Source organism: Cervus elaphus, chromosome 18 (assembly GCF_910594005.1).
Source record: "Cervus elaphus chromosome 18, mCerEla1.1, whole genome shotgun sequence".
Taxonomy (NCBI): Eukaryota; Metazoa; Chordata; class Mammalia; order Artiodactyla; family Cervidae; genus Cervus; species Cervus elaphus.
Genome location: NC_057832.1, coordinates 79,731,679 through 79,755,534, shown reverse-complemented (window position 1 = coordinate 79,755,534; position 23,856 = coordinate 79,731,679). Strand labels below are relative to the sequence as shown.

The 23,856-nt window shown below is 40.0% G+C and overlaps 1 protein-coding gene across 2 annotated transcripts; it reads left to right on the top strand.

The window, feature by feature from the left end:
• Positions 1–1,266: 1,266 nt before the first annotated feature.
• SRI (sorcin) lies at positions 1,267–22,621 on the top strand. 2 transcript variants are annotated; one of them, XM_043872265.1, is made up of 8 exons: positions 1,267–1,348; positions 10,642–10,725; positions 13,036–13,105; positions 18,088–18,131; positions 18,921–19,068; positions 19,313–19,426; positions 20,678–20,736; positions 22,406–22,621. In XM_043872265.1, exons 1-8 carry the CDS (start codon positions 1,343–1,345, stop codon positions 22,430–22,432), a joined length of 552 nt encoding a protein of 183 aa, XP_043728200.1. In that variant the 5' UTR covers positions 1,267–1,342; the 3' UTR covers positions 22,433–22,621. The 2 variants fall into 2 exon arrangements, with proteins under 2 accessions (XP_043728200.1, XP_043728199.1); XM_043872264.1 differs by lacking the exon at positions 1,267–1,348 and adding an exon at positions 9,548–9,740.
• Positions 22,622–23,856: the final 1,235 nt, after the last annotated feature.

Here is a 23,856-nt window from a genome sequence, read left to right as displayed (position 1 = left end):
GTTTAACAACTGGCTCTCCAAGAAAAAAAATATGCACATATATATGCATATTAAATTATTACAAGCTTTACTGATATAAAGGATGTGCAGCATACAATTTATAAATAATGATGCAATATACAGTACATTTTATTGTCAATTTCATACAGCCACTTGATTCTCAAAGAATGTTTCTGTTAGTTTTACATGATTCTTTTTTTTTTTTAACATGATTCTTCTATCCATAGTAAACTTGTGGTTGAAATGGACAATGATGGACAAAGTTGCAATAACACTTTCTCAATAAATGATTGCCAGTTCAGATATATGATTTATTGTTAAACACTCACCCTCAAAATGGGCTTCCCTGGTGGCTCAGTGGTAAACAACCTGCCTGCCAATGCAGGAAACACAGTTTTGGTCCCTGGTTCAGGAAGATCCACTAGAGAAGGAAATGGAAACCCACTCCAGTACTCTTGCCTGGAAAACCCCATGGACAGAGAAGCCTGGTGGGCTACAGTCCATGAGGTCTCAAAGAGTCAGACACAGCTGACTATACACACACACACACACACACACACACACACAAATTAGAAATTGGTTTTTTGTTTTGTTGCATTTCTACTCCAGACTTACAGTTAACACATGAAATTTTCTCCAACCTGCTGACTCCCAAGTTTAGAATAGACAAACAATAAAACAATAAACCAATCTCTTATTTGTAAGTACAAGTTGATATCCATGGAGTAAATACTCCCCCCATTGCCTATTTCAAGCTACTAATGGACACAATATGATCAAGCCTGCAGTTGGAAATTAATGTCCAACCTTACCCCCATTACATAGTTTAAGCATAGAAAAATAATTAAGTGATGCATTGGGATTATTTAATAGCTTTGTTTTCAGTAAGCTAAAATTTTTAATTTATAATATTGGCAGTGTTTACAACGGTCTGAAAAAATTCCTGAAGATTTGTCCTTGCTGGCCAACTCCCACACATTGCTAATGCAACACACAGCTCTGAAAGTCTTTGGAAGTCTCTGATGGGGGCAATGATTCCGATGTAATATCAAACACTGGGCTATGTATACTGTTGCTGTTGACTCCTATCTGCCTTAGCTAAGATAATATGTTCTTATACTGAAACACACCTGTTTCATAGAAGACCTCTCTAGGGCCAATGGGAAAACTGCCTATATTGTCGAATATGATTATAGTTGGTTACTGATTGCCAAGGATCAAGAGGGCAATGTGATGAATCTGCTGTTACAATTTATACTTCCTGATCATTCTCTCTGACCATCCAGCAAGGATATGCTCCTCTAAGAATCACGAGTTTCTGCATCTAAGACCTCACATCAAGATGCAGGTAAGTAGAGATATGTATGCAAGTTTAGTTTCATAATGCAAACATTAATTCTACTGATTTAAAAAAAAATATGGAAGTTCCTAATCTATGAAATTCTATTAACTCATTGCTTTTGGCTGAGAATATGCCAAGTTTATAAAATATCTAAACACTCTTGGGGAACTAAAATTTTTATAAAATATCATCTAAATGCTTGTTGGGAGCTAAGATTTAAGAATGAAACACAGAAATGAACAAATATAGTATACAAAATTATTTTAAAATAGAAAAATGTGTTCTCAATCTTGAGATTTTTAAAGGTATACAGAAATGACAATTGGATTTCTCCATTGAGAATATTAGCATACACTAATAGAATATTAAGTTATATGCAGCTTTGGCTTCCAAGAGAATTTAGTTCTCCCAAATTTCCCTGATTTACCAAGAGAAAAGCTTTTTTTAATTTATTTTGCTCTGAGAAAATTGGGTCTAAGTTAAAGTTATTTCTCCCATTTTAATAAAATGGAAACAGCAGAAGCTGCTTCATAGAACAGTAATTCTAACAGATTCATCAAAGAATGTCATGAATTGATGCTAAGATACCTGTAGCATTTCTGGTAATATGTTTTAGACTGAGATAGTTACATTGGTTTATCCATAGAGAGTCTTAGACACTCTTATACATGCTCAGTCACTCAGTCGTATCCAACTCTTTACAACCCCATTGACTGCAGCCTCCAGGTTACTCTGTCCATGGGATTATCCCTGCAAGAATACTGGAGTGGGTTGCCGTTTCTTCCTCTTTCAGGGGATCCTCCCCATTCAGGGATTGAACCTGCATTTCTTGCAGCTCCTGTACTAGCAGGCAAATTCTTTACCACTGAGCCACCTGGGAAGAAGCCCCAGATACTTGACAAACGGATGTGTCTCAATGTGTAAGAGCACTGATCCTTTGCTTACCATAATAGCAGCATCACAATTTGTGTTTTATCAGCAAAATACAGGCATGAGAATTAATTCACCCAGATTCCTTTTCTAGATTTGCCATTGATTTCCCATTATATGAAAACAGGCAAGTTACTTTCTGGAAAAAAAAAAAAAAATATATATATATATAAAGTAAGAGTTCATTTTACTTTTAATTAAAAAATCCTCAATTTACATATTATTATAACTGATTTATGTATAGGCTTCATACAAGTTTGGCTTTCTGGAAATAGCTTCTCCACCTGGGTGCCTGGGAGTCAAAACAGGTCATTCTTCCTTCCCCAGAGCTCCAGTTTGAAATTTTCTTCTGTTTTTCCTCCCTACCAGTGCCACCTCCGTGCTAATAGAGCTGATGGAGGCTCTACCCTCTACCCCGGCCCAGTTCTGGGTAGACTTGGTGACAGCAGGACTGGCAGGATAAAGGAACTGGGCAGAAAGCAAGCCTAAGTGAGCACTCCCCACCTCTGCCTTGCTCTGCCCTGGCCCCAGGACTGTTTCTTCTCAGAAAAAAATTTTGAGGATTATGAAGAACTTCTGAGGGGCTTGCCTAGGAACCAGTCACAAAATGACTTCTATAGGAAAATATATCCCAAGTTGCAAACACCCAGCTTCTAGAACACAATGTCTTTAAGAGTTGAGGACACCGAGTAATCTATGAATCCAACGTTCTTAGGAACACTCGTCCTCAGGGAACTGAATATAAGTGATTTTCTACCTGGGAACACAGCTCCACTACTTTATGATGTTGCTACCAACGGTCATTTTTCCACAAACTTGGAGATCTGAGTTCTCTCTAAGGCAGAGTTTTTCAAATCATGAAGTGACAGATGCAGATTAAGAGTTAAACGAAAGCTGAGACATTAATCTGGAAAAGATTATTGCTCACTTCTTCCTGATATGTTAGACCTGTGATTAATTCAACTGGAGGAAACGGCGAAACAATGGCAGTTACTTAGCTAGAGGACTCCTTCCGGCACTTCTCTGACTGAGACATTTCTGGATGTCATATGCAGTACTTTATGTTAACTTTTTTTCAGGGACAGAAAGTATCCATATGCCTTTTTTCTTCAAAGTAGGAATATAGATGACTGGGGAAAGTACACCACAAAAGAACAAGATCCTCTATGAGAAGTATATTCAGATCAATTCACAATTTTAATTGGAAGAGCCAAATATCTAAGTCAGGCTAGACAAGGCCTTCAAGAGCTTGAGCCATGTACCTTCTCCCAGGCTCAGTTTCCCCATCTGTAAAACAACAGGGTTGGGGAAGCTGATTACAAATGTTTCTGTGATTCCAATGACTTCCCCGAATGACTCTGATCCAGAGCCTGTCTAAAAACCTCCTATACTGAGCCAGCAAAAAGAACAAAATAATGCCATTTGCAGCAACATGGATGGGCCTGGAGCTTATCATATTCAGTGAAGTAAGTCAGACAAAGACAAATGTCACATGGTATCATTAATATGTAGAATCTAAAATATGATACAAATGAACTTATTTACAAAACAGACTCACAGATTTAGAAAACAAACTTATAGTTTAAAAAACAAGCTTACAGTTACCAAAGGGGAAACATGGGGGGAGAGATAAATTAGGGGTTTTGGATTAGCACATACAAACTACTGTATATAAAATAGATAGACAAGGTCCTACTGTATAGCACAGGAGACTATACTCAATTTCTTGTAATAAACCATCATGGTAAATTTCATATATATGTGACTGTGTCTGTATATATATATATATGTATACACATATATATATGTGTATATATACATATATATTTGTTGTCCAGTCGCTAAGTTGTATCAGACTCTTTTGCGACCCCATGGATTATAGCCCACCAGGCTCCTCCGTCCATGGAATTTCCCAGGCAAGAATACTGGGGTAGGTTGCCATTTCCTTCTCCAGGGGATTTTCCTGACCCAGGGATCAAACTCATGTCTCCTGCATTGGCAGGTGGATTCTTTACCACTGAACCACCAGGGAAGCATATATATGTGTGTATACATATAACACAATCACTTTGCTCTATACAGAAACTAGCAACTAGCACCACACTGTAAATCAATTATACTTTAATTTAAAAAATAATAAATAAATGTAAAGCTCCTATTGCGCGCTCTCTGACCCAAGCTACTGCCAGGACCCTCAATCATTGTGGTATGGCTGTATAACTCCCACAGTCTGTTCCTAGGACTTAGCAAATTGTTAGGACAAAGAACACAGTATTCTAGCTCCCCAGACTGTCCAAACCAGTTAGGAATCCCTCTTCTAAATATACAGCTCAGATACTCTGTTGCTGAGTTTCTTTAAATTATGTGAGGATTTTATTGTCCATATCGAGTTCTGTGATTCGAAGGCACAGGAATAACATGAGTTCTTATCCCACTGGGGTTTTTATTTTGTTCAAAATTAAAACAGACGCAAGGGATGGCAAGGAATGGCTTCTTTCTCTAGATTATATCTTTGATGATTTGTATCATCAAAGCCTTGCCGAAGGCTGATACTTATAACCTCTGCAGGGTTTTATACACCTAAATTCTTTTTTGGCAGTTCCTCTTCTGCCCAAATTCCTCAGGAAGCAGTACAATGAGGGGGGAAATGTAAGCTTGGTTTAGTATCTTTGTAGTTTGTTTACATTTTAGACACCAATGCTTTAGAGTTAAGTAAATCAGTTGGGCTCAAGACCTGGTTTGTAACCTTGGGAAAGTTACCTATGCCTCAATTTCTTCGTCTATAAAATGTGGGCAATTGCCTCTCTTTTCCAAGGTGATTTTCTTGAAATGCACCTATAAGGAAGTACCCAGAACAACACTTGGCACATGCAAAGAACCCAGGAAAGCTGCTCTTTTCTCTCCCTCTCCACCTTCACTGCCTCCACTGGAATGAATATCAAAACCATAAAAGTAAATTGCCTGTATTCACCTCTATTCTTATTGAATTCTTACTGAGTCTTTAGTTTTTCCTGAATGTTTTCAGCCTTGAAAATACTCAGACATAATTAAAGGAACCCACATTACATGGGTAACATTTAAAAACCAGCTTTGCATCCAGCTTTGTCATCACTGGGCACACCCTCTGGCTACTACTATACAGGGCAAGACTGAAACCAGTAAGTCAGAGTTTCACGGTTTTCCTTTTGACCAGCTTATTGAGCAATGGGGAAGAGTTTGAGAACTCTATACGTAGGATCCTACCCCAGAGAGGTCAGCATTCCTTAGGGTGATTCAGCTACCACTATCCATTAGCTTCACTGTGAAATCATTTGTTAAAGCGCTATTCTCCCAGAGTCATAAACCAGAATCCTGAAGGGGTCTGCAACAGTGGTTGGCAACTACGACACAAGGGACAAATCTACCCCACTTCCTGCTTTTATACTCTTATGACCTAATCTTTTGTTGTAATTGAAAAAGTAAAATAAAGAATAGTATTTCTTGGCATATGAAAATTATATGAGACACAAACTTTGGTGTCCATAAATAAAGTCAGACTGGAACAAAGCCACAGCCATTTATTTGTGTATCGTCTATGGATGCCTGAGTGGTACAGGAGCAGAACTGAGTCGTTGCTGCAGAAACTGTATAGCCCATAAAACCTATATACTTTCTGGTCCTTTACAAAGTTCGCTGCCCCCTGATAAGGGGCACAGACCCTGGGGACCAGACAGCCCGGCAGCAGAGCTCAGCTCTCGGTTCCTCCCACTTACCCAAGTGCTCTCATCTCCTTTGTATCCTCCAGTGGATAATCAGGGTTTTATGAGGGTCAAACAAATGTAGAAAGTGCTTAGAAGAGGGCCTGGTGCATATTAAGTACCATCTGTGGGTCTGTTACTATTAGCTGTCACAACTTTTTTCATAAACTAAAGCAGCAGCAGCGTACCAGTTAGTTAGCAACAACTGTGAGAATTTCATTTGTAGCACTCCAATGACATTCAAGCAGCAGTAGAAAGGTATTAAAGACAACTGAAATAACAATGAGCATAGATGCTTATCCACAAAACTAGTTCTGCATTCTTAACAGATTCCTAACATAATATTTTTTATGCTATATTCTTCTTTCAAACTTGAGTCTTAGAGAAGCTTACACTCAACTTTGAGTTCGGCCCTCACCATCTATTCCTGACAGTTGGAAGAAATAGGCTTCAAAACAGAGGCTAAGGAACAGAATAGAGCCCAGAAATAAATCCATGCATATATGGTCAACGGATCTTGGACAAGAATGCCAAAAGTACACAATGGAGAAAGGATGACCTCTTCAACAAATGGTCCTATGAAAACTGGATTAGTGCGTGTGTGTATGCTCAGCTGTGTCTGACTGTGACCGCACGGACTATAGCCCACCAGGCTCCTCTGATCCGGGATTTATCAGGCAGAAACACTGGAGTGGGTTGCTGTTTCCTTCTCCAGTGGATCATCTTGATCCAGGGATCGAACCCATGTCTCCTGCACATCTCCTGCATTGCAGGTGGATTCATTTTTTTTTTTTTAAACCACTGAGCCACTGAGGAAAACTGGATGCTCACATGCAAAAGAGTGATTATTGGACCCTATCCCACACCATACACAAAAATCAACTCAAAATGGAATAAAGATTTAAATATGAGGAAAACTGGATGCTCACATGCAAAAGAGTGATTATTGGACCCTATCCCACACCATACACAAAAATCAACTCAAAATGGAATAAAGATTTAAATATAAGATCTAAAACTGTAAAACTCTTAAAAGAGAACTTAAGGGGAAAGCTTTGTGACATTGGCCTTGACACTGATTTCATGGCTATGACACCAAAAACACAAGCAACAAAAACTAAATAAATAAGTAGGATTAAAAAGCTTCTGCATCGCAAAGAAACAACAGAATGAAAAGGCAACTCACAGAACAAGAACAAGAGAACATATTTGCAAACCATATTCTGACAAGAAGTTATTCTCCAAAATTTTTACAAAGACATACAAATGTACAGCAGGTTTATGAAAAAAATGCTCAGTGTCACTAATTACCAGGGAAATGCAAATCAAAACCACAATGAGGTATCACCTCATACCTGCCAAGATTGCTATTATTATAAAAAGAAAAAAAAATAGACAATAAGTGTCAGCAAGTATGTGGAAAAATTGGAAATCCTGCACATTATTAGTGGGAACTAGAAATGGTGAGGTTGCCATGAAAACAGTGTGGAGTTTCCTCAAAAAATTAAAAATAAAATGACCATATGATCTAGCAACCCTACTTCTGGATATATATCCAAAAAAACAAAAAATGAAAACAGAATCTCAAAGAGGTATTTACACCAATGTTCACAGCAATTTTATTCACCAATAACCAGGATGTGGCAGCAACCCAAATGTCCAACTATACATGAATGTTTTTCCGTGTGGCATATATCATACAATGCATTGTTATCCAGCCTTAGAAAAGGATATCCTATCACATTCTGCAACATGGTTGAATTTCAAGGACACGAAGGCAATGGCACCCCACTCCAGTACTCTTGCCTGGAAAATCCCATGGATGGAGGAGCCTGGTAGGCTGCAGTCCATGGGGTCGCCAAGAGTCAGATATGACTGAGCGACTTCACTTTCACTTTTCACTTTTATGCATTGGAGAAGGAAATGGCAACCCACTCCAGTGTTCTTGCCTGGAGAATCCCAGGGATGGGGTTGCAGAGTCAGACACGGCTGAAGTGACTTAGCAGTAATGCTAAGTCAATTACAAGAAGACAAATACTGCATGATTCTACTTATATGAGGCATTTAAAAATAGTCAAACTCATAGAAACAGAAAGTAGAATGGTGGTTGCCAGGACCTCTGAGGAGGAAATGGAGAGTTGTTTACTGGTAGAGATTTTCAGTCATGTGAGAGGAAAAGTTTTGGAGATCTGCTATGCGGCACTGTGGATGCTTTTAACAACAGTGCACTGTACACTTGGGCAGGAAGATATCAGCTTGTGTTTTTACTATAATAAAAATACTAGGGAAAAAATAAAACCCTCCATATAGGCCAAAGAACTCATATTTCTAATCTACCTTGATGATGACTGTGGTACTTGAAAACAGTAATCAACTTCCTGAATGAAACATAAAGCAAGTAATGTATAGTTGATTTGATATCAGACAACAGGGAACATTAGAATTTTTCTCACAACTCAGGACTTTCATTTTGAGGTATGGAGGATCCAAAAAGAGAACTTGAGAGGGAAGTTTATACATGAGAGGAAAACAATGACCCTAGTGAGAACCCAGTCGACCACGTGAGCAAGCCCTGTCCCACACACAGCAGGCGGTCCAATATTTGTTAAATGTTGATGACTCATCCAATTTTTCTGTGCAACCTCCATAGCAAATACTGCGACTCTTGCTTATTGTTACATTTCTTAAAACGTTGACATTCAAAGAATTCTGCGTGATAGAAATTGTATGAAACAAAACCAAACCAGAAAATCTCACGTCAGAGTTGTTTCAAACTGTTAAACTGGGTGGAAAACAAAGCTGTGAAGTAAAGAAAACTTTCCTGAATCACCTGAGTGAAATACCAAGATCCAGCACTCTTACCTTCCTGACAAGTGTGTTTTTACCGACACACTCTTTGCCTGCACTAAACTTTTCTTGCATAAAAAGTAGCTGAGTGATTTTGGAGATGGGATTGTTTTGCCTGAATCATCCAGATAAGTGGAACAACTCAACTTCTAAGAACAATCCGGCCTAGGCTGCCCTGCCCTTTAAGTGTCCTCTGTCCTCTTCAGGCCATATCTGAGTCACATGCAGCTTAACCTGGAGATGACAGTGTCGCCTAGGAAGGAAACACGCCGTTATTGTTGAATGAAATGGTCAACCGCAAACCGACGCTCCAAATGCGCTCAGGTCCTGACGTTCACTGCTGATTTCCAAGGGCGCTTTCGCAGCTTCATTTTTCGACTTCTCCTCTCCCTGAGAGCATCTCAGAGCTGCCCTAAGGCATTCGGCCCCTTCCCCCAATACCACACTTTGCTTCCAGCCCCGTGGGCCTGTCCAATAAAGTTGTTTAAAACACAAAACGTAGCAGAAGATGATCGAGCAGGAAGAGAAAAAGAACACCCGGCGAAATGGGTTGGTGTTGGAATGTGCCATTCGTTTTGGAGGGAGGAGAATCCCAGGTGTGAATTGCATCCCGCGTGTGAAGTCACTTACCAGACCTCGGGTTCTTGAGGGCCTGAGAAGAGAAAACACCAAAGACCCGGCGGAGCGCAGGAAGGGGCGGAGGCCGGGAGCGGAGCCTGGCGCGGGCGGCGGCCCCGGGCGCGTCCCCCGCGGCCCCGGGTGGTGCGGCCCTGGGCGGTCCCCGCGGGCAGGCGGGGAGGCGGGAGGCGCTGGGCGGCGGCGCAGAGTGCAGCATGGCGTATCCCGGGCATCCTGGCGCCGGCGGCGGCTACTACGCGGGCGGGGTGAGTGCTGCCCGCGCGGGCTCGTGGCCGGGGCGCGATGTCTGGACTCCCGGAGCTCCGAGAAGCCACAGGGGGCGTCTCGGCAGGGGCGGCTCCCGGGCGCCCCCGCCCTGCCCGCCGCCTCGCCCAGCGCCCCCGCCGTCCGGCCTCGGTCTGCGGCGACCTCCTTCCTTCTGTCCCTTCTTCCTCCCGGGTTGCTGCTTGGGGCCGGGACGCGCGTAGGTTTGACCCAAGAAGCCCACCCTGTGCCTCCCGGATCCGCGGCGTGAAATCGTGCAAATGGGATGTTGCCTTCCTCTCTGCCTTCCCTAAGAGCAACAGCCATTTTAATCTAGAATGGTCCTGCGATCCACTTCTCTCCCTCCGAAAATGAGAAAAACGGGAAAGTCAGGGAAAGTCCGCTAGAGTCAGAGACTTCTGGGAGGAAGGCTGCCTGGCCCTGAGTCTGGGACGGGCATCCTTTTGAGAACTGTTTCCTAAAAAGAATATTCCCTAGCCGTAACATACCTCACCCTTCCGAGGCTACACCTGTCTCAGAACGCTTTAAAAATACCATAAACGCTAGGAAAAAAACAGGCAAAACACTTCTGAGCCCTGCTGGTAAGTTGTATGGCCAGGTTGCATTCATCTCAGTAAACTGCAGGTTAATGGGGATTTGCAGAGGTTACTTCATTTATACTGATGTCATTGTCAACTCATTTTGATCCTAGCTGCGGGTTTTTAAATTATAATTGGGGTGAGAATGGGAGAAAGGGGAGGAGTGATTGTAAGTAGAGAGTTAAGGGAGGTGGGGGGCGGGGTAGCAAACGACTGACAGTGAACCTAATTTTGCACAAGGCAGTGAATGGTGAAAGAATAAAACTTGGTCAGCGGATTGATGCATTTGTTCCCTGTCTTACAGTACGGAGGGGCTCCCGGAGGGCCTGCGTTTCCCGGACAAACTCAGGATCCGCTGTATGGTTACTTTGCTGCTGTAGCTGGACAGGTTAGCTCTTCCCTTTAACATTAAAGGAATTTCAGATTCTACATTTGTATTAACCTTTGTTACCTTCGGGCTTCCCTGGTGGCTCAGAGGTTAAAGCGTCTGCCCACAATGCGAGAGACCTGGTGACCTGGGTTCAATCCCTGTGTTGGGAAGATCCCCTGGAGAAGGAAATGGCAACCCACTCCAGTATTCTTGCCTGGAGCATCCCATGGACGGAGGAGCCTGGTGGGCTACTACAGTCCACGGGGTCGCAAAGAGTCAGACACAGCTGAGCGATTTCACTTTCACTTGTTACAGTCACACGGAAAAACGCCTATTCCTCTGGAAAAGAATTCCTTTGCTTCTGCTCAAGAGAAAAAAGAGAAGGAAGTTCATGGGCAGTTATTTATTTTTGAATATTCAGAACAAACTCTGACAACGTGTTACCCATGCTTATGTTCAATTCAGAACTAAACTTGTGATTGAATTAGGGTCAGATTGAACACAATAAGCTAGTATAAATATGCTTTGAAGATATGTAAGGTAGAAAGATGTCTTTAGAACTGTGAATTGTCAGGGTCCAGACAGTGAATTTCCAGAGAAGAAATTCCAGGTCAGATGAACTTTAAACCTTTCTTTGTACAATTAGAAGCATGTAGTACCAGTAATTCTGTAGCCAGATTCTGAGGGACATTTTCTTTGCATTGAGTTTGACTGTTAATTACCCTCTTAGGAAATGGGTACTTCAGGTAAAAACCCACCAGCTTCAAAATAAGAAAGGTACTTTCTTCTTGCTATCAGGAAGTTAATGTTGTGGCCAGTTTAGTTTTTCTTTGCTGTGGATGCTATTACTAGGTCAGCCCTTACGTGTCCTTGTTAGATGTTGTGGTCTATTGACCCAGAGAGAGAATTAAGGTCAGCACCCCAAGACCTTTCACTTCTTTGCATTCTAGTTGTGTGACAGGTGGTAGTTCATTTTGTAGGAGGCCTTTTTCCTCAGCTACCAGGTCACTGGATGTATCATACTGCTGTTATAATCCAGCATGTTCAAAGAGGACGTTTGTGCTTATGAATTCAACCTAGCTTTCTTTTAATCAAAAGCTAGAAATAGCACAGTCTTAATGTGAAAATGCCTGAAGACTATTATGGGATAAAAACGTGTGACCACCTTTTAGAACAGCACTGGAAGAAATACAGTTTGAGAAACTGAATGGAAAATTGAGTCTAAAACTGAAAGAGCTTCCCCTTAAGTATCTGCTTCACCTGTTAGTGATCCGTATCTTTGAAACCACAAGACACGGCAAAGCTCAAGTCTCTGCATTCTTAGATCGCCAGTACCAGGAGCCATGAAAGTGACCCCACCTGCTTAGCTTTCAGCAGCCCTGGTCTGCGGCAGCATGTCCGTCGTCTTTCACATTATTGATCCTGCCTGTCACCTAGATTGTATAATAGTCATGAACTTGAGGATTTAGGAATTTTATTTTAAAATCTTTAACGTGTTTCTAATTCTGACCTAGGTCAGCCAGTGAATAGGCATGAAGAACCTGTCTTCCAGGTATAATTGTGATCTGAAAAAAACAATCACCATATTCTAAGCAAGGGTGATCACAGAGGCTGCTTTTTGTGGGAACCAAACTTTTCATTTACTGATGTCATCCTGTGTACCCAGCTCTCCACCCCCTCAACAGAAAAAAAAAAAAACTAGGACAGTTAATAGAACTTTTAATCAAATACATAAATAATTGTATTCTAAATTGCTTACTTTGGCAGTTTCCTAGTTCAGACTGAGAGTAGTTCAGAATAGAAGCTAGTTGTATTCATATGTTTAAAAATATGTCTCAGTGGAAGAAACTGAATTCATCTCACTGTTTTATTAAGAAGAGGAACCTTATTCTTGAGAAGTTATGCCAAGTCTAATTCAGGAATTTATAGGAAATGATGAAAAGATATTGGTAATATCGAAGTACAGGTGTAAGCAGCTTTCAGACTTGGTTAATTCTTGTGTAATGATTGTTGCAAATAAAGCCTGAAATTGAATACCCACTTTACCTAGGTATTAGGAAAGGTATTTTTGGTATATGTCCCTCATTATCCATTTGTGGGAGAACGCCTAACAATTTCCTTTCTTTCTGTAACTTAATTGTTTAGGGAAGTAGAGTGAAGAAAAAGAATACCTACTTTTGAAAGGCCTCCATTTAAAAAAGTCTCATGCATGATAATATTCATTTTCTTTATTATTATTGGTATACTGAATGCTGAATGGAAACAAAGAACTGGAAGGTACAAGTCACTCTTGTAAATCTTTTTCCTTTTTTTTTTCCCCCCCAAAAGGATGGACAAATAGATGCTGATGAACTGCAAAGATGCCTGACACAGTCGGGCATTGCTGGAGGATACAAACGTGAGTTATCAGCCTCAAAGTGTCTTGGAAATCTCTTGTATTTCATGTTTCAGATGTCATTTGTGATTATTATAGCCTTCAAAGAATCTGAGAGTTTCTGAAATGGCAAAGTTAAGAATTTCAGAAGCTGAATTTATTTCTTTTGTATTTCAAAATGCTCATTTGAAGATAGTTCTTACTGAATCATCCCACACTACCCACCATTTTAGTGGGTTTCTTGGATCTGGGTTCCGGGTGTCTGGAACCATTCAAACCAATAAGACATGTGGCCTCCTCCTCAGAAAATGAGGTAAGGTGCTGAAATGAAATCCTCCAGGTCAGGTGTCATTAATGATAGGAGCTAACATTTGCTGCTCACTGTTTGCCAGGAGCGTATTCTGGCTCAAACGTGGTGTCACTTAGGGCTTTCAGTGGCTGGTCCCTTGCACCTGGTCCCGGGGTGACCTGTTCTGCATCCCTAGTTCTGAGTAGTTGGTCCTACCCTCCCTTTTCACAAGTGCCCAGTCCCCCACCCCTAGTCCTCAAGGAGCCGGTTCTACACTCCTGCTCTCAGCTCCTGGCAGCATGAATGCTCACCTTGACATCCCCCAGGTCTTTGCTCTTTTGACATCAGGCTAAGTAAGAGGTACCCTTCCTGATTTCTAAACTCTTTATAGTAGTCCTTCCCGCTGCCCCCTAGTTCCTCACAGACTCCCCATGTGCTTATACCCACTTCCTTCCTTTTCAATTCTGCACGAGCTACAGAGAGGCAACTCTGATCAGGATGCTCATTCCTGGCAGGGGCTTTCTCATCATCCCACACATGCCACATGCTTCCCTTCAAATCATGTCTTGACCATGATAGAACAGCGTCTTGGCTGATATGCATGACCTACCATCTTCTTTGCCTGTTGTTAATTGAGACAGAACATCTAATCAAAGTCTCAACTTCTTGGTAAGCTGTGAATTAAAGCATTCAAACTAGGGGATTTCCTGACAGTCCGGTGTTTAGGGCTCCAGGCTTTCACTGGGGAAGACCTGGGTTCAATTCCTGTTTGGGGAAATAAGATCCCACAAGCCATTCAGCATGGCCAAAAAACAAACAAGCAAACAAACAAACAAACAAAAAAAACTCCACAAACTAGAATTCATACCTGTGGACCTGTAGTGGCCATTTTTGACTATTTGACAGGGCATAGTTACTAGGTGGTTCTCTCTTTTAAACTATCAGCATATCCATTTTTATCATCCTTCTTTTTATGACTTTAGTATCCAATCACTATTTCCTAGTTGTGGGAATTAAAACAAAATAGAAACCTTTTGGATTTCTGTCATTTACTCTGGTCCTACACAAAAGAAGCCCTTTTCTCCATTAGGGGGTTTGGTTGTTTTTTTGTTTTTGTTTTTGTTTTTTTTTACTGTTGTAGGCAGTACATTTAAATTGTTAACCTCAAGAAGTTGGGGCTGGTGAACAAAGGAGATCTAATAGCAGGGTTTCCACAAGTGAGCTATGTCACAATACAGACTATTACTCTACTTCTGTTCAGTAGAAGAGGTGTGGCCAATTTTAAAATCTAACAGAGTAGGCAGTGTATTCTTGTAGAGCAGTCCCTTTAGTAATTTCCTTTGAGAAAGCCACATTTGGTAATGACCTTAGATCACCGAGTTACAGAAAGGACATTTCTATTACCTGGATTGTGTGATTAATTTGTTTGCTGTCATCTTGTGAAGGCTGTGCATGCATGCTAAGTTGCTTCAGTTGTCCGACCATTTGTGATCCTGTGGACTGTAACCGGCCAGGCTCCTGTGTCCATAGGATTTCTCAGGCAAGAATACTGGAGTGGGTTGCCACTTCCTTCTCCATGTGAGACTGTAATGACCCACAAAACCATCCTGTTTGTGACTGTCAGAGTGAGTGTTGTAATGGAGAAGTTATGCAGCCACTGGTCTTTTTCAACCCAGCTCCCAAACCAAAAAGCACAGATGGGGATGCGGGAGATAGTAAAACCTATGGCATCTTCTTTTCTTGCCTGGAAAATGCCATAGACAGAGGAGCCTGGCAGGCTACAGTCCATGAGGCCGCAAAGAGAAGGACAGGACTGAGCACACACAGCACGTGGTATCTTAACCGATGTAAGAGGGAGCAGTCGTGCCTAGAGGTGGTGTTGATGAGGGAAGTTGCTCTTTGAAATTATTTAAAATAGGATTAACATCATTAAAATTATTTAAATTAGTGTTATTTAAAATAGGATTAGCGTTAGTAAAAAACTCTTTCTGGAGGAAAAAAAAGAAATGAACAGGAGTTCTCCTCACCAAACTATTAAGATGTCAGTGTTCTAACTCATCAGAACTGCCTGCCCAGAATAGTGAATTTTGTTCCTGCCCATCTCCTTCTCTCCCTTCTCAGACCAGATTTCTGTTCTCCCGAACAAAGAACTCTAACCTGTCACTCTCCTCTTAAAAGTCCTGAGTAGCTCCATGGAGCCCATATAAAACAGAAGTTAGACGGCTTACCAGGAATTCAGCCCCAGACGCACAGCACCCCCACACTTCCCCCCTTCTTTGCCGTCTGGACTCACTGCTGCTTCCCTTGCTCATGCAGGTCCCCAGCTTTACATGACTGTCTCCAGACATCCCAAATCTTTCCTGTCATTCACAGCTTGGCTTAAATGTTACCTCTTCTATCAAGTATTTCTTTCAACATGAAGGAGCCTCTCTCACTTCAAGATCTGGTAGTTTTTGGTGTCTCCATTATGGCTTACCCTCTTCTACCCTGTACCCTGGTGAAGGAAATGGCAACCCACTCCAGTATTGCCTGGAGAATCCCGTGGACAGAGGACCCTGGCAGGCTACAGTTCGCGGGGACGCAAGAGTCGGACACGACTTAGCGACTAAACCACCACCACCCTGTGCACATGACTTCAGTCAGCCAAGGCAGGATCCAGTTTCTCAGCTGTTATCTCCAGTGTCTCTGGCATCCTGAGCCCTGCACATCAGGGCTGCAAATTAATAGGCATTTGATGAATTAATGAGGATGGGAGACTGCCTAAAATGGAAAAAAAAAAAAAATATATATATATATATATATACACACACACATACACACACACCCTTATTTGTATTTTGACTTAAGAAAAATTGGTATTTATCTAAGGGATTATACATTACTTCTAATTATAAGTGTAAATCAGAAGTGTCCACTTAAACTAATGCCTGATTCCCATAGTCAGATTCTGATCTAATTGTTCTGTGGTGATGCTGACTATACTTTGTTAACAAAAGTTGTTAAGAGAGTAGGTCTTAAAACTGCTCACCACATGCATCAAAGGTAGCTATGTGAGGTGATACATGTGGTAATTAACCTTCTTAGAGTCATTATACACATACATCAAACCAGTACATTGTATACCTTAAACTTACACAATGGTGTATGTCAATCATATCTTAGTAAAGCTAAAAAAGTAATAATTATTGTTCTGTAGTATAGCCCAGATATCAGAGTCTTTTAAAGCTTTTGGGTGATTCTTGTAAGTGCTCAGGATCAAGAACCTCTGGTCTAGACTAGAGAGACTTCATACTTCCACACAACTTAAAAATCACAACAAAGAATCAGCCAACTCTTTAAAGTGTTTAAAAGTGTTGCCTTTTCTCACCTCCAAGAATTATCTCCATGGATCAGATAGAGATTAAGGGACCAAAACAGAAATAGTCTCCAACCTTTTATTTCAGGCTTCTAAGCTATGCCAAACACATGAATGTATTAAAAGTAGAAAACCTATAGTTTGTAACATTTGGAAACATTACAGCAATAAGAGTTAGCCTAGTGTTTTAAATTCACTTTGTTTAAAGATTAAAATGAAGCTGGTAACAGCTGTAAATAATGTTACCTCTATGTACATCTCAATAGCCTTGTCAACCTTATGCTAGCTTTGCCCACATGAACCTTGTCACTTCTTCCTCCTAGTTTTACACTTCTTTGTACCTAAGAAGACTCCCTCAAAGTCTTGGTAAGATGCAAGGAAATTCTTTAATTTGTTGATACTTAGATAGAGTACTATTAGGTCATAAACCAACAAGTGTATTCTAGTTTGGTTGTCTTAAGTGAGGTGTGGAAATACCCTCAAAACACCCTTGAGCCGTGAGTAAACTGAAAAGGCTTTTAAACAATGGCTATCACTGAGTGGGTCCTCTGGTCTTAGTCCAGAATGCTCTCATTTGACTCACAATTCTAGCAAGCATATTTATCTTACTGTCTATGAAAAGAGGCCATAGGCAATTTGGGGTGGGAGGTGACCATTCAATGTCTGACTTTAAAGGGAAAAGAAAGAGAAACAAATGATCTGCACAGAACTAGCAAAACCAACTAAAGTCAATTGTGCGAAGGAACAAAGCCACTGGATCCACCCATTCACCGTGGTGGATATAATACATTGTGGTTCATTATGGTGGATTGAACTCACTATATTACAGTTTCAAAGGCAAAAAAGAAAACAATACTTTTCATAAACTATGTTATAGAAAACTGTAAGCCTATGCAAAAATAGAGATAATTATACAATGAACTCCTCTGTACCCATCATGTGTTGCTCTTCTTGTTTTAACTATAAACCTAGCCATTTTCTTTTAAAGCAGATTTCAGATCTCTTAACATTATTCTACCTACAGATAACTTTAGTGCATATTTTTCTTAAAGGTAAAGACACTTTTATCCCCCAACTTAAAAGCCATGAATCACACCTAAAAATATTAACAGTACTAGGCCATCCTTTTTTTAAAAAAAGATTTCTATTAAATTTTTTAAAATCAAATTTGGGTTCTGGAAGGAGTTCTCTCTATCTGGAAAATAAGCCTACTTCAAAGCTCCGTGAATTTAGTTTCACATAAATTGAACAGCATGTAAGAATAAAAGTGTATAAATAATCACATTCCTATTAATTTGAATGTAATGTAATGTGATTTTTTGAAATCGTGTTAATATGTATGTACTTTTCTTGTTTTAACAGCTTTTAACCTGGAGACTTGCCGGCTTATGGTTTCAATGCTGGATGTATCCTTTACCTTGATGGCAGTCTAGAGTTTTTTATTCTGGATTTAAAAAAAAAAAAACCTTGAAGGAATTTGTCTAAGAACTAATATTCAGTAAACACAAAGTGACACATGACCACAGAAAAGTTTTCCAAGATCATTAACTTTTAAGATGTCACTTGATGTGAAAAAGGAAGGAAGTTTAATAAGTAGAACATCTGTTATTTAAGAATTTGAGGAAGCATCATAAACAAACAAGTATAGAAACCAGAGCAGTCAAGGCGGCTTTTTTGCTGTGACATTGATTACCCTGCATGAGTCACACTGACCTTCAAGCAATGGGAATTTTCATATCACAATTGTTAGACTAGTTTAGTTACTGCTGATGGTATGGTGCCTTCATCCCACCTCGTTTTCCAGAAGTGAAAACAGTGGGTCTGGGAAGGCTTACCGTGGGAATGCTAGGGCTAAAGAGGACCCTGGACAGAAGGGTAAGCAGCATAGCCTGGACCACCCAGAAAGTGCAGACCACTTTGGTTGTTCCAGGTAGCTCACAGTGGCCTTTTAATTTCCTTGTAGTCACTCGTGTAGATGATCTCTTTTCCTCACAGAAAATACATACTCAGAGCTTTTTCTCCATAGGCCTTTATTTTTATATCATTAGAGTATCTTTCTGTCCTGTCGTGACCAAAAGAATGTACAATATTTTTTTCAGCAGAAAGAACATTAAATTCCCTTATCCTTAATCTTTGATTTAATCATTAGAAAATGTTGCAAAATAAAGATGCTCTAATCCTTGATTACAGTTCAGAGAGACATGTCAGGCACAATGGGTTTCAATGAATTTAAAGAACTCTGGGCTGTACTGAACGGCTGGAGACAACACTTTATCAGTTTTGACAGTGATAGGAGTGGAACAGTGGATCCCCAAGAATTGCAGAAGGCCCTGACAACAATGGGTGGGTATGACTGATTCCATCTCTGTTCACTGGTAGCTTTTTGTTTTTGTTTTTTTTTGTTTAATTTATAAAACTAAGTGCTATGTTTCTATTTATAGAAATAGCACATATTCATAATTTAAATGAGCCCTCTCCTAAGAAATTGGGCTTAAAATTATTTTTAATGTTTTTTTTTTAATCCTTGAAATTGGAATTTTTTTTTCTTTTTTTTTTTTTTTTGCTGGATGATTTTTCTTCCTTTCAGGATTTAGGTTGAGTCCACAGGCTGTGAATTCAATTGCAAAACGATACAGTACCAATGGAAAGATCACCTTTGATGATTACATCGCCTGTTGCGTCAAGCTGCGAGCTCTAACAGGTGTGTCCTTTGAGATTGCTATTAGCAGGACTGACAAACAATTCTGTTTCCTCAAAAGTTTTTCTCACATGTTAAGTAATCTCCCGTTAAAATGATCCTAACTAAATTCCCTGGTAGTCCAGGGGTTAGGACAGTGGTTTTACTGCCAGGACCTGGGTTTAAGCCTTGGTCAGGGAACTAAGACCTGAAGAGCTGAGCAGCTCAGGACGGGAGAAAGAAGTCCTAACTAAACTTAGTGTTCTATAACATAAATGTACCAAGCTAATTAGTAAATTTTTGATTAAAGTATGAGCAGTAGTCTGTGATTTCTCCCTAGAATGTGAACTACTTGACAAAAGTGAAATACTAGAAAAAAGTGAAATTACCCATCAGTAGCTCTCTTTCCAAATTCCTTCTGTTGGAGAGTAATTTAAAATGGTGGTCTGTGTTTCAGATGTCCTTCTCAAATGAGGCTGTATCAATAATCTCTACTTTTCTCTCTCCTCTTTTTCTTTCCTTTGTGTGTGTTTTCTTGTTCCATTCCTTTTCTTTAGTTTTTTTACCCTTTTCAACATATGGTTTTATAATTTTTTTGCATCCTGGCAAATTTGAGGGCAGATTCTTTTTGTTTTTTTATTGAAGTAAATCCTTTTCATTTAGTAGGACAAAGCTCAAATGGATAGAGAATTTGATCATAGCTGTTTGTCTTATTAAGGTCACCATCCAGCTGTGTGTGTCTGCTCAGTCACGTCCAACTCTTTGTGACTCTGTGTACTGTAGTCTTCTAGGCTTCTCTGTCCATGGGATTCTCCAGGCAAGAAAACTGGAATGGGTTGCTATTCCCTCCTCCACGGGTTCTCCCCAACCCAGGGATCAAACCTGCGTCTCCTGCGTTGCAGGTGGTTATGGCTGAGCCACTGGGGAAGCATCTGTTTCTTAACATATCTTTGTTATTAAGAAGTCTGAAATTCTGTACTTCAGTCACAATTAAGGAATGGCCTCAGAAGCAGCTTTTACTGACTTTGGGATAAGGCCTTTTCTTCCAACTCCAGGTTGGGAAAGACAGTTGGCCAACTTCTGCTTGCTGTGTTACTTGGCTGCATATTAAATCCATTCATATTGCTACAGTTGACTCCTTTCCTTTGGCCTTTTGTTTATGTTGGCTGGTTGTACAATTTGTTACTGCATTTGAAACTCAGTGCTAACATAATTAAAGATTATGATTTCAGATGTTCTAAAAAAGCTAATAAATTTTACTGTTGTGTTTTACAGACAGCTTTCGAAGACGGGATACTGCTCAGCAAGGTGTAGTGAATTTCCCATATGATGATGTAAGTCTGAGTAAATTCGTAACTGAGTAAAAAAGATGTACAGCAATTGGGCATCCCTTTGAAGCTGGCTCTTTAGAGCATCTTAAGGATCCCAGAGCAGTTAAGGCTTACATGATCAGGAGTCACCATCCAAAATTTATTAATTTCATTTATTTGTCTTATCCATAGACCACCGTTTGTTGCATTAAACAACTTAGGTCAAGGCCCAGCTTTTCTCACTGATTAGCTGGATCACTTAGGCAGGATTTTTCATTGCTCAGAGACTATTTGAGGAAAGAATAAAAATGCTGTCTTCACTAGACTGTTGTGAGATTTCAATAAGAAATGTCCTTGAAAAACACCACCACGCAGATGTTGTATCTACTTTTGTCTCCTTTACACAAATCACCTCTGTCATTGAAAAATAACTTGCATGGCTCAAAGCTGCACTTGGCATGTCTGTGTTCTTCATTGAGGACAAAAGGCACAAACTTAAGTCATAATTTAAAACAATGTATTTACTGTACAGCCACACTAAATGTGTCAGGACACAGACACATAACCAGTGTGAGCATAACCACGTGCTGTCTTTGATGGCCTTGGTTGGATAGACACAGCACAGCTGGGGAGATGTTTAGGTGCATCTCCATTTTTTGTTCAGCCATTGATAAACCACTTTTAGAATGGGCATCACTGTGACAACTAAAAGGTTTCTCCATTTCAAAATACAAACATGCACATATTTTCAGTTTAGCAGCAGCTACAGTTAATGAGTACACTTTTAAAAGGCTGTTGCATAAATGTGTCTATTTCTTTTGCTTAAAGGTGTGTTCCCACAGTATGCATTAACTTCTCAGGTAACAGTCCCGCTCTGTTTCCAAAGATGGAGAGGCAGCCTGTGGGGTGGAAAGTGCAGAGGCTACAGCCTCTCACGGGGCCCACTTAAGGGATATCTATCTGAATGTCCTGACCCGAGTTCCCTTTTCCCTGAAAGAGGGAGTGTCAGCTGGTCCTTGCAGGAACGCTGTAGGAATAGCAGTGTCCAGAGCCTTGATGGTGGTGGAAGAAAGTCAAAGAAGACTGCGAACAGGAGCAGAAACTATTGCTGTGTGTTTGACAGTGAAACAAACTTCACAGCAAATAACTGGTGCTTCCACACTCAGGTTTCTGAATTACTGGAGGAGGATTAGATATTCTGTTTTTGTCATGCTTTTCTGAATGCTGTTTGTGTCCATATATTGACACACATGAATATTTTAATTAAGCAGATTTTAAAGGAATAAACTATTTTAAAGGCAGTCCGGTAGAATAGTGGGGGTAAGACTACAGTTCTGAAGTCCCCATGGGCCAGAACAGTATAAATTTAACTGTTATTTATATTTGTGAGTAGGTGCCTTTGACCATGATCACATTTAGAGTGAGAAATTAATTTGGAATTTAAATAATGCTTTAGGCATTAAGGTAGAATCAGCTTCCTATAAGAAGGTTTGATGTGAGAAACCCTCTGGATCTTATACTAGAGTGCTTCCTTCAAAAAATGAACCTTTCCACCCATCATTTACTCTTATTTTTAAAACTTTTTTTTAATCCACAATCCAGATGAGAATACCAAAATGTAAGCGGTGTAAGAATAAGCAGGGGTGTATCGTGTTTTGGGGTCTGCGGTGTAACACTGGTTTCTCTCTTGCAGTTCATCCAGTGTGTTATGAGTGTTTAAATCAGGAGCAAGCTGTATGAACATAATCCACATCCCGACTAGAGTTCTCCTCTGCTCTCTGCCCTCAGCAACTGTGTGCAGACTTACACAGCCACTTTTCCTTAGCAGCTCTTGTAAAGGTTTATTACTTTATGTATAACTGAAGTTTTTTGTTTTGATAATAAATGCTTTGAGATGATACTATCATAAGATCCAGTCTGTTAAATACCATTTAGAACTTCCTTGAGCCACTGTTAATCAAGCCTTATTTTCTTGCTAAGCCTCTTTTATGTAAATTCAGGTGTGCCAGTTGTTTAAGGCACATGATGTATTTTTCATTGTAAGATACTAAAACCTTTTCATCAGACTACAGCTGTTGTCCTCCCCTCTTTTAGAAGGGCTTTTACATCAGAGTGAAAGCTTTATATGTGAAGTATTCTTATCATGTAAATGGCTTATATTCACTTGGTGCATTTCAGTATTTTCCAGGTTTTCTATAATGCATGCACTTTCCTTTTACAATCAGAAGATGCTAATTTTTAAAACAGTGATAACATCTATTTTGATACACCATGTGTTCACACATAATAAACAATACACACAGCAGAAAGACTGGAAAGAGTATACAAAAATGTTGATGTGACTTCCCCTGGAAATCAGAATCATGAGTTCATTTTCCTTCTTCCTACTACTTTTCCAAATATTCTCTACTAGCAAGTATTGATACTACATTTATATTCATAGTAGACTTTTGTTTAAATTTTAAATCATATGCTTTTAAGTAAGATCTGAATTCTAATGCTGGCCATGCCTCTTACTAGATAGGTGGTTTGATCATTTTAGATAATCTCAGAGCCTCAATTTCCCCGATTTTGGAAACATAATACTTACCTCATGAGGTAGTTGAATATGAAGTAAATATGAAAAAGTGTTGGCATAATAAGCATCAAAACCTTTGTGTTTCTTAAATTTAAAGCTGGCCTGGTTTGTTCTTTTTAGCAAAAGTTTAACAGACCAAACAAGTTAGTCTCCCTGCCAGCAGTTCATCTCTCAGTTTAGAGAATTACCATTCAGATGACCAATTAATTGTCAACGGATGAAAAATAAAAGATTTTCTAAGCATCTTTAGCCTCATCCCACTAATTATTTTTTCAAATACCATGCTATCTATATATATAAACACATTTAACAAATAACTATTAAACTCTAACTTATGTTATTTCTGTCATGTAATCACACCCAGGCTACATCTCAGAGTGTGAGTCAGCCTGCTTTATACTAATTTCATGGGAAATCTAGGTTTCATCCCAGATATACTAGTAGTCCATGAGGTCACAAAGCCTGGCTTGAGCCTGAGCTGTCCAGAAAAGAATGGATGGAGGCCCAGGAGGCAGGGAACTCACCTTCAGAGTCCCAGCACCTGTTTGCTTCACACTCATCGGGAT

What these genes read in the sequence shown, in the direction of transcription:
- SRI (XM_043872264.1), top strand. Translation starts at nt 9,690, where the DNA reads ATGGCGTATCCCGGGCATCCTGGCGCCGGCGGCGGCTACTACGCGGGC. An exon ending in TTGCTGCTGTAGCTGGACAG is followed by an intron (nt 10,726 to 13,035) that starts GTTAGCTCTTCC and finishes CCCCCCCAAAAG; the next exon opens with GATGGACAAATAGATGCTGA. An exon ending in GAAGGCCCTGACAACAATGG is followed by an intron (nt 19,069 to 19,312) that starts GTGGGTATGACT and finishes TCTTCCTTTCAG; the next exon opens with GATTTAGGTTGAGTCCACAG.